Raw genomic sequence first — 12,316 nt, forward strand, 5'->3', positions numbered from 1 at the left:
TCAAGTTTTAAAGGTGCAGAACTTGTTTCTGGGGTAAACAGACAGATGGGGATACAAATACAATACAGCATTATAAGGTCACTTCAGGACAGTGTCGGAGAAGAGTTTTGTATTGTCCTCAGTCTTCAGATGACTAGGACTGAGTGTATTTGAGCTGGGAAACCATCTCAAGTATTTACATTCCAGAGTCTCATTGGCTAAAGCAAAATCTTGGAAAATTATTGTGCATGAAAACACTTGCCTTAATCTTCAGGCTAGTGGAGAGCTTCAGATTGCATCTAAATTGACAATAATGCTGTATAAACACAAATAGATTTATGTAAAACCTGAAACTGTTGAAGTTTGATCCATCCTTTGGCCTCACAGTGATGGTTAAAGAAGCAACTCGACAGAGGCCAAATATGGGCTGCCAGGCATTACAGATTGCACTGAAATTATGCAGCAGTGGTACTGCAGTAACATGTTTTATATTCAAAGAACTGGATAAAACTTTTGCATTTGACAAAAGCCCAACCTACAGCTGAAAAACATGCACCTGTAGGACTGAATTTTCCTATCGGCAAAAGAAAAGTAGCACTACCACAGAAAAGATTTGGTGGGAGGCTTGTACTATGGGCAGGAAGGTCACTGGTATTCATTTTAGTGATACTGAAATGTCATTTCAAGATTTAACTTGAAAAATATCTGGACTTTTTCAGATTGGTCATATTGATGGAGATCCCAGTCGGAAAGGAGCTTTCCCTGTATCATTTGTGCACTTTATTGTTGACTAGATTGCTACTGATAAGTGGAGACATTTCTCACTTCCAGCAGTCACAGAAATAAGTTTTGTTCTATTTCATTTCACCTACCTATCTGCAGCCACCTTGCCAGAGCACTGCCCAAGTCCTAGGTACTGTAGCTTACTTTTTTATTGCCGTCGTTCTGATTTTGGGACTTTTAAACTTTTTTCTACGTGGAAACTTCTCATAAGTAGTTTACACTTTTAAAAAAAAAACCTCTTCCTGTATTTTTTAAGGTGAACTGAAAAGCTTTAACAATCAAAATCCATGTGTCTGAATATGACAACATTATGAATGTTCTTATCGATCAATTCACTGTAATTTTATTCTCCCTTTTGTAACATGACAGTACAACAGTTCAGTGTTGCTTCCCCAGTCAAAGAAATTGTGTGTGCATCTACCAGGGCAGTGAATTTATCCAGTTCTTGACACCATTTGAAGTGTTGGAACCAAAGCATGCAAGCTGCTGCATAGTTCTGAAATGGACTCATTCAGTAGCTTGCCATACTGGCTGTCATCAAGGATGCCAACAGTTGCAGAAAGAATTGTTCTAATTATGTGTCTTTGGCCAGGTGAAAGTGAAAAAGTATTTCAGTTTACCACAGGAGAAACTTCTTTCTTTCAGAATGGATGTAGATATTTGCTTAAAGTTATCTGAAATGTGTTAGTTGTTGAACTTTCTAGTTCTAATTTTGTGAGCTTGAGACTGTTTTGTTTTTCTATGCTGCATGTGTGTAGAACCTGTTTTTTGAATGTTCTTTATGTATGTTACATCCATTTTGGTCATTTAATGTGACTACTGCTGGTTAACTAAACTATGGCAATATTAATGAGTTACTACATTAACTCAAGGATTTGAAAACTGCACTTCCTGAAATGTACTTAACTATGATGATGGATTGCAGAACATTTCTTACACTTGTCTCATTATAGCATTTAGACTTTGTTTTTAAATTCTTGAATTTTCTTTAAATCATCCAGCAATGTGTTCACAGAGAGAACATATTTGGTGGAACACTTAGGTAATTATCCTTGGTCAATAAGATACCTGACACCTCACAAGTTCACTACGTTATGTTCTGGTTTATGAAATTTGTGTGCCACTACCTTGCAAACAATGATAGTTTGCCAACTCACTCTGTATTTATATGGAATACCCACATATATGGTAGCTACACTGTTGTTAAACTTGTTTTACTGATTTGTGAACAAAAGCTAGGCCATGGATAGTTCCCAGTTGGTTGATGATCCGTCAATACGGACCTGACATCATTTTGATGTTTGTATATTGTGAAATTGTACCAGGTTTTGCTTATGCTACAGGAAACAACTGAGGCATAGGATACAGAAAATCAATGTCTAGGTCACATTGGCTTTGATCACGTTATGTGAACATTGTATCTCTAGATTTATCAAGAGAGCTTTGAATTTCTGGCAAATGGTGCTTAAATTGGCCATTTCATATTGGAAGGAATGGAAACAGGCCACCACCACCATCTGTACTTATTTGGAGAAAAACCACGTTGAGAAAGTGCTGGAAGAGCAACACTGATCTCACCCTGTATCACCCTTCCTGAATGGTACCGTTGGTTGATGCCTCTCGGGCGTGTGGGTACAGCCACGTAGATGTGTAACTTTCACCTCCTAGGTGCTGTTGCTGCAGTATAAATGGGGAACAAACTGGAATGTTTCAAGATATTTTTATTGCAAGTTGAAGCAAATTAGTCTGTATTTTCAAATTTCCCAGTAAAATGATAGAGTAATAGTTTAGCACTACAGTTTTATTCACTTACCGATACGTTCAGTTTTCAACACTATTTTGTATGTTTCTATCCCTGATAGAGTCTAGAGAGTAAATGGGCATATTATTTTGCACAGATCTCCTAATGTACAGTATTTTTAACACAGAATCTTATAGTGTATGTAACAATTCGTAACATTAAAAAAAGATACAAATTTCCCTTTAGTTCTGCTAGAAGAGGAATAGAGTAAAATGTCACAACTTTGTTCACCAGTCACTTAAAAACCAGGAAACTTGTAGACTACAACTTAATAGCACTAACAGTGCAGACAGATAAAATCCCAAGGACCAATAGAGCAGCTAAACAAAATTTATCCCTAGATTTTCTGTGTTTCTCAAAAGTTTTTCTCCTCTAGCAGAGAAAAATGAAATTCTAGAGCCTGTAGATATCTATTTATAATATAAAATTAAGAATTTTAAGTCCAAAATTTTGGCATATTTCATACAACTTTGCAAATCTGATTCAAAAAAATCTGTTAATAGACAGACTATTAGGTTGCTGTGTTAACTGTTTAAAAAGGAGCAAATGACACTTAAAATGCAGCTTAGAATGCTATGAGATGTATAATATTCAATTCAGTTGTTTTTATTTTGTTTAGTTGCAGAGCAACTGTATATATTGTATAACCTAAAATCAACTCTTATTTTCAATGTCCTGGATGCAGTGATTTATAATTAGAGCATGATTAATAAATTTTACTCTTGTTAACCAGTCAAATGTCTGGAAAAATAAAACTACTTTTAAAATCACTTTTTCTGCTTCTCTTCTGTTCCGTTGCATTGCTTATGCAATATTGTTCTTTTTAATATATAAAAATGATAAATACAAGTATCACTTGAGGAAAAAAATGCATTTCTTGTGAACTTCAGTTGAACAGAAAAACTGTAGCTGGCACACTTGAGATTAAATTAGAGGGGTAGAGCACCAAGTAACTCCCTCTTACCACTTTGCTTTTGTTTTCTTTTAATACCTGGGTTAAGCAGAATCAAAGTCTGTATTAACAAATTGTTTCTCAGACAATGAGGTAGAAGCAAGTGTCAGTTTTATTTTACATTTCTGCAATATTGACATTAACATACAAAACATGAAAAAGAGAATTGTGTTAAATATAAAATTCTGTAATGTCCTGGACACTGAAGATGGAATCTTCAAGTCATGTCTGGGGAATGGCAGAGTACCATGTGCAAGGTTGTGTGGCTCTTCTTTGCACACTAAGTCTTTCCTAGGACTGTGTGTGGCTCCAAGCTGTCCGTGGTGTCACGAGAAGCCCCAGTGCCTCCCACACAAACACTGCTGCCGAAGGAAATCAGGACTTCTCCGACATTAAAACTGAATCAAAGGCTGTAGACAACACTTTGCAAATAGCTTGTGCTTGTTCCTAAAAAACCCAAACACACGTTAACACTTTCTGAAGAACTTCTAAACTTCTCAAAATTCACTTAAACAGAATGTGTCCTTCATTTTGCTTTGTGAGACACAGATTTCATCTGTCTAGTCTGCAATGACAAGTGGAAGCTGTCTTACATGAGCTCTTTTGAACCATGTCAGAGTTGCTGGCTGTCAGCACAGCACAGCACCAGCATTCAGAAAGTCATTTATTGTGTTCCCCAGCCATGCCACCCAAGGGTCTGTGTCATCAGAGCATCCTGACAATGAATTCTCCTACTCATAAGAATGGATCACCTCCCTTGCTTAAAAGTATGGCTGTATGCTCTATTACCAGAATTGTTACTCCATGCCTTCCTGCTACATATCTTAAGAGGTTTTTATCTTTGGAAATACAAGTGGAGATTGTCCATAGGAGCTGCCATAGCACTTTTTAGACTGGAGATAGCTTTCTCAGGTGAGTACAGTCACTGGCAATTTTAGGGAATGTAGGTGTTTTCCTCAAAGCTGATCCAGTGTAGGCAGCAGGGCTGTTTTCCCCTCCTCAGCCAGTACACGTTTATAGCTTTTTTTTTTAAACTGAGCAATCCTCCTTCTGACAAAAAGCCTTCACAGGGGCCTTGGATTATAGAATCTCCTTTTACAAACAGAATTCTAATACCTGATTTAAACACTGAAAGCATAAACTCTTACCAAACTATTGCACTGATAAACCCAGAGGCTGCATTCTTCAGAGGCTGCATCTGTTGTCTTCAAAGCCAGTAAACTTTTTCCTGCTCCCAGCCCATCATCATAGCACACCATCCGTACAATCAAATAGAGAGCATGCCTATGTAACACATCCTGAAAGAATATGGAAAATAAAAGTTACTCTGGAACAGTGCAACAGATATTTCAGTTTTCCACATTTTTGGTCTCACTTACAAAAGAATATTCTAGATTTATTTACAGGAGGAAAGTTTTAATTGGTAGGGTTTTTTTTTTTTACTGATAAAAAGTTAAGGTTAACCACAAGTTTAGCTTTAGTTTTTGCTTCTATTTTAGAAGTGCCTTCCTATGTGGACTATGAAGACAAGCTGAGAGAGTTGAAGAGAGAAAGCTCTTGGGGAGACTTTGGGGTACCTTCCAGTACCTGAAGAGGGCCTGCAAGAAAGCAGGAAAGGGACTTTTTACATGGGCATGTAGTGACAAAAATGGGATTCAAATGGCTTTAAACTGAAAAAGAGTAAGTTTATAGTAGGCTATTGAATTTAAGGGAAGAAATTCTTTACTGTGGGAGTGGTGAGGCACTGGAACATGTTTCTCAGAGAAGCTGTGGATTCTCCATCCCTGGAAGTGTTTGAGGTGAGGTTGGAAGGGGCTTTGAGCAACCTGGTCTAGTGGGAGGTGTCCCTGCCCAGGGCAGGGAGGTTGGAACTAGAGGATCTTTCAGATCCCTTCCAACTCAGCCCCTCCCATGATTCTATGATGACATTCCTGACCATAATTTGAAAGGGCACATTTGCTTCCCATCAACCCTCACTCACCCTCTGTGACAGCTGGGACACTCTGTCCTTCTGGCACAGAGGTAACTTAAAACTTTCCCAATATTTTTCCAGAGAATCCCCTGTCTCAGTCTTGGGAAGGATACACACAAGAAACTGTTCCCAGAAGAGGGTTTAGACAAGGTCAGTTGCTTTGGGGGGCAGTAGCCACGTAGCTGTTTGTGACCAAAGCCACATGATGTGTCCTGACTCTTCCACAGATCTCATCTGAGAGAATTCTACTCTCCATCAGAACTGCAGGATTTCCATCATAGTCCCAACACTTCTGATTTTGGCCATTCCAGAAAGGGATTAGTAGAAGACGCCCAGTTCAAGGTTTCTGCAGCCCTACCCTACACAAAGCCTTTCTCCTCCAGCCATCCTGCCCTCTGATATTACTGATCCAGTCTATTCCAGTCATACCATCTCCAGGGTCTTAGGAATTCTAGACAGCTCTGTTTCTGTGCTCATTGCATCAAACACCTGTCTCTGTCAGCTGAAGGGTCTAAAGAAATGCTCACTTTGATACAGAAGCTGTAAAAATGGGCAGTGAGCTTGCTGCCTGCCTTGAAACCCTGGAGGGAGAGCCCTCCACCAGAGCCCTAAGATCACCTTGCTGAAAAACATCTCCATCCTGACGCTCACTGGGCTCATTGCTCACACTGTTCTCACCATCAGCAACTATCATACCATGCTCAGGGCAGCTGGAGCCTGTCTGGAATTTACTGGAACCACCTTCCCATCTCTGTAAGAAAGATGCCAAGACTGTTCACCAAATTACTAATGACTCTCGAGGGTTGCTTGCTTGGAACTTGCTACAGTGCTAATGTGTATGTGGATTATCACTAAAAGGTTTTTTGAGACTTTTGAGTACAGTCTCCTTGTAAATTAATTTCCTCCAATCCTTTCAGTATCTTGGAACTCTGTGAAAAGAATTTGGTGAACAAACTAACACGTTGAAGGACAAATTAAATGCCAACAGTGAGACAGATGCAAGAAACCAAAATTTGAGGAACAATGCAATGCAATAAATTGTCAGTGCAAGCGAGCTTAACCACAAAGCTTCATCTACTTGTGAGTGCTTTCATCTTGAAGACAGAAAAGTGATGGAAGAAAGTCTTAAATTAGATGTTTGATCTTTATCAAAGCAAAAGGAGTTTAAATAATAGTGTAACCTATATTTTTAGTGAGAATTAAGAATTTAGGCGAGCAAAAGCAGAATTCGAAAGGACTCAAAGTCTGAGTAACAACTACTGCCCTTCCTCCCAGGCATTAGAAACAAGTGTTTTATTTTCTGAAGGGACCAAAGGAAACGTTTTTACTCTCTTCAGAGTATTCAACTATTGAGCAATGCTATTCTCTGTGCTCATACTTGAAGCTTTTATGAAGAGGCATTGCTGAGTTGTTGACGGGTCAAGGCTTCATAAGGCCAAGTATTTATGGTATCTGGGGCTCTGAGGGCAACCAGAAGGAAACCACATGGCTGCAACACAAAGCTACACAAAGGCAACTGGAAGGCCCTGGGGAAGAGACCGGATTTTTATTTTTAGCAAAGAAGCTGCTTGAAGTGCACTGAAGGAAAATAACCTACATGTAGGAAATGATGCAAACAAAAAGTAGGCTTGATCAATAAAGTGGAATAATGAGGCTTTAATGCTGGACTGAACTCTTCACTCTTGGATTAGGAGTGCAAGGATGGAATTAAAAGAGGTGGGCAACTCAGGTGTTCTTAGAAAAACCCCATCCTTTGTTTTTGGCTCTTCACAGAAACACCAAGGGGAACTGCATTACTAACTGGGGCTGAGGAAACTATGGTCTTGGCCACCACAGTCACACTACTTTCCCCCATGAAATAATGGCAGGACAGCCACAGAGGAAGGACTATGTGCCAAAGGCTTGCTTGCCTTTCGTCTGGTGCTCTGTCTCAAAAGGAACAGCTTTTTGTCATAAATCCAACCAGAAAAGCACAGCCTGCAGAGATATGACATGAAGCAGTGCTGCTGGGAGAGCTTGTTTGCTTGACTTTTGCTTAAAGCTAGAAACGACATTTTGGTCACACAGATCATCTACCAGAGAAATAAATGAAATCACTTTTCAACTCTCATCAGAAAGGCAAGTTGGGTGAAGCACTTACATACTGATCAGATGTGGAAACTTTAATGCCGTATTTGGAAACTCCCATAATAAACTCCTCTTCACCTGGAACAAAAGGTAACTTTCCATCTTGCTTTGGAGGGAAACAAACAAAAGCCTTTAGTGCAGACAACAGAACATGAACAATGAAGATACATAATAGAAAACATATTCATGTGTAATTGGGTCCACTGGGTCAGCACCACTGTGAACCCTGCTCAGATCCTGATGTGTAAGGTCTGCCCAGTGCTCATGCACTTGCCCAGTCTCTCAATGTTATGTGAAATACATTGAGGGGAGACTGGACATTTCTTTAATGAAAGGGTGACCAGATACTCGGAACAGGCTTCCTAGAAAGGTGGTTGATGCCCCAAACCTATCAAGTGTTTAACAGGCATTTAGGCAATGCCCTTTACAACACATTTAACTGTTTGTCAGCCCGGAAGTGGTTGGGCAGTTTGGACTGGTGGTCACTGTGAGTCCCTTCCAGCAGAAACACTCTATTCCATTCTGTTCTATTCTACTCTAAATATTACATGGTTCCAGGAAGGAATTTATCACCTCAGGGGAGAGTTTGGCTCTGTAGTCAAATCAGGTTGGCTGAAAAATCATGCATGGCCTATCATGCTGCACTGACCCAAGGTGATCCATTTTCACTAGCACAACTTTTGTTGTTTGGCTGCAAAAATAGTTTTAGCACATATTCAGAAATGTCAAGTTGCTGCACGATAAACAGACATTCTGTGCTTTTAAAAATATATAATCAGCTACCTAATGAGAAGAACCAGTTATGGGTTTTAGTACAAAAGTAAGTACAAGCAACCAGAGTTTGGCAAGGATGGATGACCCAAATATTACTCAGGTTCTTTGGTGACAGGTTCATGAGTGACTGCAAGCAGAAACTTGACATCTTCCTCTAAGGCAAAACTTTTACAGTACTGAAGAATCTGTGGAGATATTCCTTTCTGGATACTAATCCTAATTGTGCTGGAGGCAATGTAACAGCTTTCAGCTGGGACTTGTTCAATAAGGACTCACAAAAAGGGCCTTGGCTCTGAGCCTGCTTCTGCAGAATGGTTCTCTGAGTGCATCTTCTCCAGAGAATTAGAGAACTCTGATGGCTTTTGAGATTCAAAGGTTAATAGTTAAGTATGCCACTTTCTTCCAAGTAAGTCTAAATTTAACAGATGTCAAAACACAGGATAAATTAAAAAAAAACCAGCTACGCTTAAGATGTTTTGACTTTGTTGGTATTGCCTTTTTTCACCCACTTACCTGTGCAACATCTATGTAATTTATCAAGTCCAGTGGCCCTTCAAGACTTTTGCTCTCATTGTATTTCAATTTTTCAATGGCACCAACATATTTAACTCTGAATTCTGCACATGTATCAGAATTACTATTGCTTTGTCCTGCAACAAAGTAAAACAAAGCCATTCTGAAGACTTCCAGAACCGTAATGCTTTTCTAATTGCTGTTAACAGGGCAAATGTACTAAATTCCCTAATTTTGCAGACTTTCATCAAACACTTATCACAGTATATTAACTCCTCTTTAATGAACTGTACTGGGTTGATTTAGAACAGACTTTGGTAAAGGCAACAGTTTTGTATACATCCATGATACAGCACTGTTTATACCAATTCAAATTTGGAGTTAACAACATTGAATCAGAAAACACAGAAAAGCTGGTTCTACTTTTTGATGTCTATTTGTTTCAAATTAACTGTTTGGTCCAACAGTGGACATTGTAATCTGGTGACTAAAAACAAATAAAAGCAAATCTTATTCCATTATTTTGGTGCAAATGTAAACTTAGAAAAGCAGAAAACAGCCATCCAAAAACCTGTACAAGATTTGTGCTGGTAACAGACTGGTAACACAACTAAGTTTTTCTTCCTCAGACACTTTACTTTGAAAACAGTGACTTAATCCTAGAAGAATCATTAATAATGCTTAGAGGCCTAGGGCTGTGCCTGCATTAGTCACCAGGCTACCTAACAGATTCACTTGGTATTACTGAAAATACCTATCTTAAGCTTTTCCATTTTCTGCTGTTTTATACAAAGACACAAAGTTAATCCTGCTCCATCCATACCTGCTCAAGCTCTGATTGCATACCTGAACTTTTTGTAGAGTCTGTATCTAGACTGGCCACAGTACTAGACCTGGAAAGTCCCCCAAGACTGGAATCTACAGACTAAGAAAAAAAAAAAATCATCATCATCATCAGCAAGTTACTGAGAATGTGTTAACAATTCACTTCTAGACGTCCTGCCTCAACTCTTTAAAAAAAACAACCCCAACAGTTCATGTTCTAGTTATTTCAGCAGCACTGGAAAATGGGGAGGATAAAACAGTACCACCTGTTTCTTTCCTGAAGTTATCTTTCTGCCTCAATGCAGACTGAACTGATAAAAGGTCATCAGGAACCCTTGAGAAGTCGACAGATATTTTGAAAGAAGGAGGAAATGACAGACAATAAGAAAATGAATCTTAAGGTTATGTCCAGAGAAAAAGGAAAAATAAACCTTAGGGTTATGTCCAAACTTTTCTGGTACTGTATTTTTACATGAAGAAAATGACAACTACATGCTTGTCACCAATACTTGAAAAAAACATAGCAGCGCACGAGAAAAGAAACACCACCTTGGAAAATCCAGAATATTCAACTGATTATTCTAAAACCAATCAGAAAAAAGGAAAATATTATTCAAAATTAAGAATACTTCTAGAGATACTGAGAAAGCAAAAAGTACTGAAGAATAAACTCATTCTTGGTACCTAGCAGCAAGCACTGTCTTTAAAGACAAAATTTAAGAACAAATGTACTAATTTTCCTTCAAACATTACTATGTGCTGCAAGAAAATCTTGTCTTTGTGCAATTCACTGTGGAAGTGACTGAATATTCATCTCAGAATACCTAGGCTTTATGACTGGCAGGTATTTTTAACTCGCATAACACAATCTGAGGAAGTAGAAAATTCTCCTTGCGGAACACGGCATTTTACAGAAATCACATCCTACCATCAGTGCAAATGAACCACTGAACTGTTAACTTGTAACAAACCAAAGTGCTTCACAAAGAGAATAAACACCACATTCAGCTTACCTTGCTTTTAGTGCTGATTTCACTGCTTTGTGAGCTGCTGCTGCTGTGTCGCTTTTTTCCTTTTCTAAACATTTTTTCATAATTGGATCAAGGAAGAACTTCTAAGCAGAAAAAAATAAAAATTAAAGCCTGTAATATCATCAAGTGAAGGAGGTCCAGGCAAATACCAGTGACTGTGTCCAAAGTGGACCAAAAGTGGAAATCTGCATAGGACTCTTTGAATGGAGGTAGGAATTTTACTCCAGTGCTCTTCATGTATGACTAGGGAAAGTTCCTCAAACTCTCTGCTAAAACTTCCCAGTCCTTCTGAGTCGTCAAAAAAGACTACTGCCTAGTTAACAGAGTGTTGCAAAGGCAAGTTTCTAATGCATATATAGATTTAGAAACAAGGCAAAATTTAAAATTTATATTCCCACTTGAACGCCTTAGGTGATTTTTATTTGCGACTACAATCTAAGTGTCCTATAAAGTGCATACATCACATTCCCTGCTCCAATGACTGTTTCCAGTAAAACAAAAGAAAAAAGCAAAATCTACCCCTACCCCCGACTGAACACTCCTTACCCTACAAACAAAAAATCCACAAAAAAACCCCTACTTTTGAAGAACTACTTATTGGAATACTCATAGGAGCAGTGATTATCACTTAACATATTCCTGAGAATTAAAGAAAAATGTGTGGTGCATTTACTGCATTAGAACTGAGTTCCTGGGAGTTGTGGGAGCATTCCAGAAGCGCATTTCCTGTCCCTGCCCCACTATCACCTGCTTCAGTTAACATCGGGCTGGCCAGTGTCAAGCAACAGGATGCTGGCTCTCCATTTCTCAGCTTCAGAGACTAATTATTTTCATTACAAAACTTCAGAACTTTGAGCAGGTGGAAGAAAGAGGACAATGGAGGATGACAACATACGGAAGACAGCTTACATTGCAGAAAATATTGCAAGAGGCACAAGGCAGAACTTAGATGTGCGACGGGTCACAGTCCCTAGGCCGCCGCTGTTCCACCACTACTCAAACACTGGGTCCCTGGCAGACTAAAAGCCATTCTCGGCAACCAGCGGTGCACAGGGCAGGGCGGTGTCCAGCACGTCCCCGAGCCCCAGCACGTCCCTAGCCCCAGCCTCCAGCATGGATGTGCCGGCGCCTCCCGCACAGCGCCTGCGGCCGCGCCACGAGCGTCTGCCGGCTCTGAGCGGCCTGCAGGGAGGCTCCACGGGCACCGCTCCACCAGCGCTCTGCGCGCCCCACACCAGCCCTCACAGCTCCGGCCTTTCCGCGGAGCTCCTCTGCCCCTGCGGCTGCAGCGGGCGGCCCGGGGAGCCGGGCAGGGCAGCACCGCATCCCGCCTTCTCTTCCCTGCCCGTTCCTCCCTCCGTCCCCGGCCCATAACCCGACAAGTGAGAGAGCGATGGGGCCGCTGCTCACCGGGCGCGCCGGGCCCCGCTCGCTGCCGCTGCCGATCCTGCTCCCGTTCCCGATCCCGATCCCGATCCCGCTGCAGTTGGCGATGCTGTTCCCGGGGCCGTTCCCGATCCCGCTGCCGATCCCGTTCCGGGTCGCGCGGGCGGGCGCAG

General features: G+C 40.5%; 2 protein-coding genes across 7 annotated transcripts in view; one reads left to right on the forward strand and one right to left on the reverse strand.

Annotated features, from left to right (window-relative positions):
- The window catches only part of ASAP2 (ArfGAP with SH3 domain, ankyrin repeat and PH domain 2), an 84,970-nt gene extending 81,637 nt beyond the window's left edge, over positions 1-3,333 (forward strand). For all 4 annotated transcript variants that reach the window (XM_088162389.1, XM_014894997.2, XM_014894998.2 and 1 more), the window contains one exon: positions 699-3,333. In XM_088162389.1, the coding sequence (XP_088018515.1) occupies positions 699-773 (75 nt within the window). In that variant the 3' untranslated portion in view covers positions 774-3,333. The remainder of the gene's footprint in view (positions 1-698) is intronic.
- A 276-nt stretch (positions 3,334-3,609) lies between these two features.
- On the reverse strand, positions 3,610-12,303 carry ITGB1BP1 (integrin subunit beta 1 binding protein 1). Of its 3 annotated transcripts, XM_088162391.1 has the most exons (8): positions 12,168-12,297; positions 10,740-10,840; positions 9,985-10,060; positions 9,748-9,826; positions 8,902-9,038; positions 7,628-7,720; positions 4,664-4,813; positions 3,610-3,962 (listed from the first exon to the last, which is right to left on the reverse strand). In XM_088162391.1, the coding sequence occupies exons 2-8, from the start codon at positions 10,817-10,819 to the stop codon at positions 3,891-3,893; spliced, it is 687 nt and encodes a 228-aa protein (XP_088018517.1). In that variant the 5' UTR covers positions 10,820-10,840; positions 12,168-12,297; the 3' UTR covers positions 3,610-3,890. The 3 variants fall into 3 exon arrangements, with proteins under 3 accessions (XP_088018517.1, XP_088018516.1, XP_014750488.1); XM_088162390.1 differs by lacking the exon at positions 9,985-10,060 and having other exon boundaries at positions 12,168-12,303; XM_014895002.2 differs by lacking the exon at positions 9,985-10,060 and having other exon boundaries at positions 10,740-10,837; positions 12,168-12,207.
- Between the last annotated feature and the right edge of the window lie 13 nt (positions 12,304-12,316).

This window comes from Sturnus vulgaris, chromosome 3, assembly GCF_052056855.1.
Source record: "Sturnus vulgaris isolate bStuVul1 chromosome 3, bStuVul1.hap1, whole genome shotgun sequence".
Lineage (NCBI taxonomy): Eukaryota > Metazoa > Chordata > Aves > Passeriformes > Sturnidae > Sturnus > Sturnus vulgaris.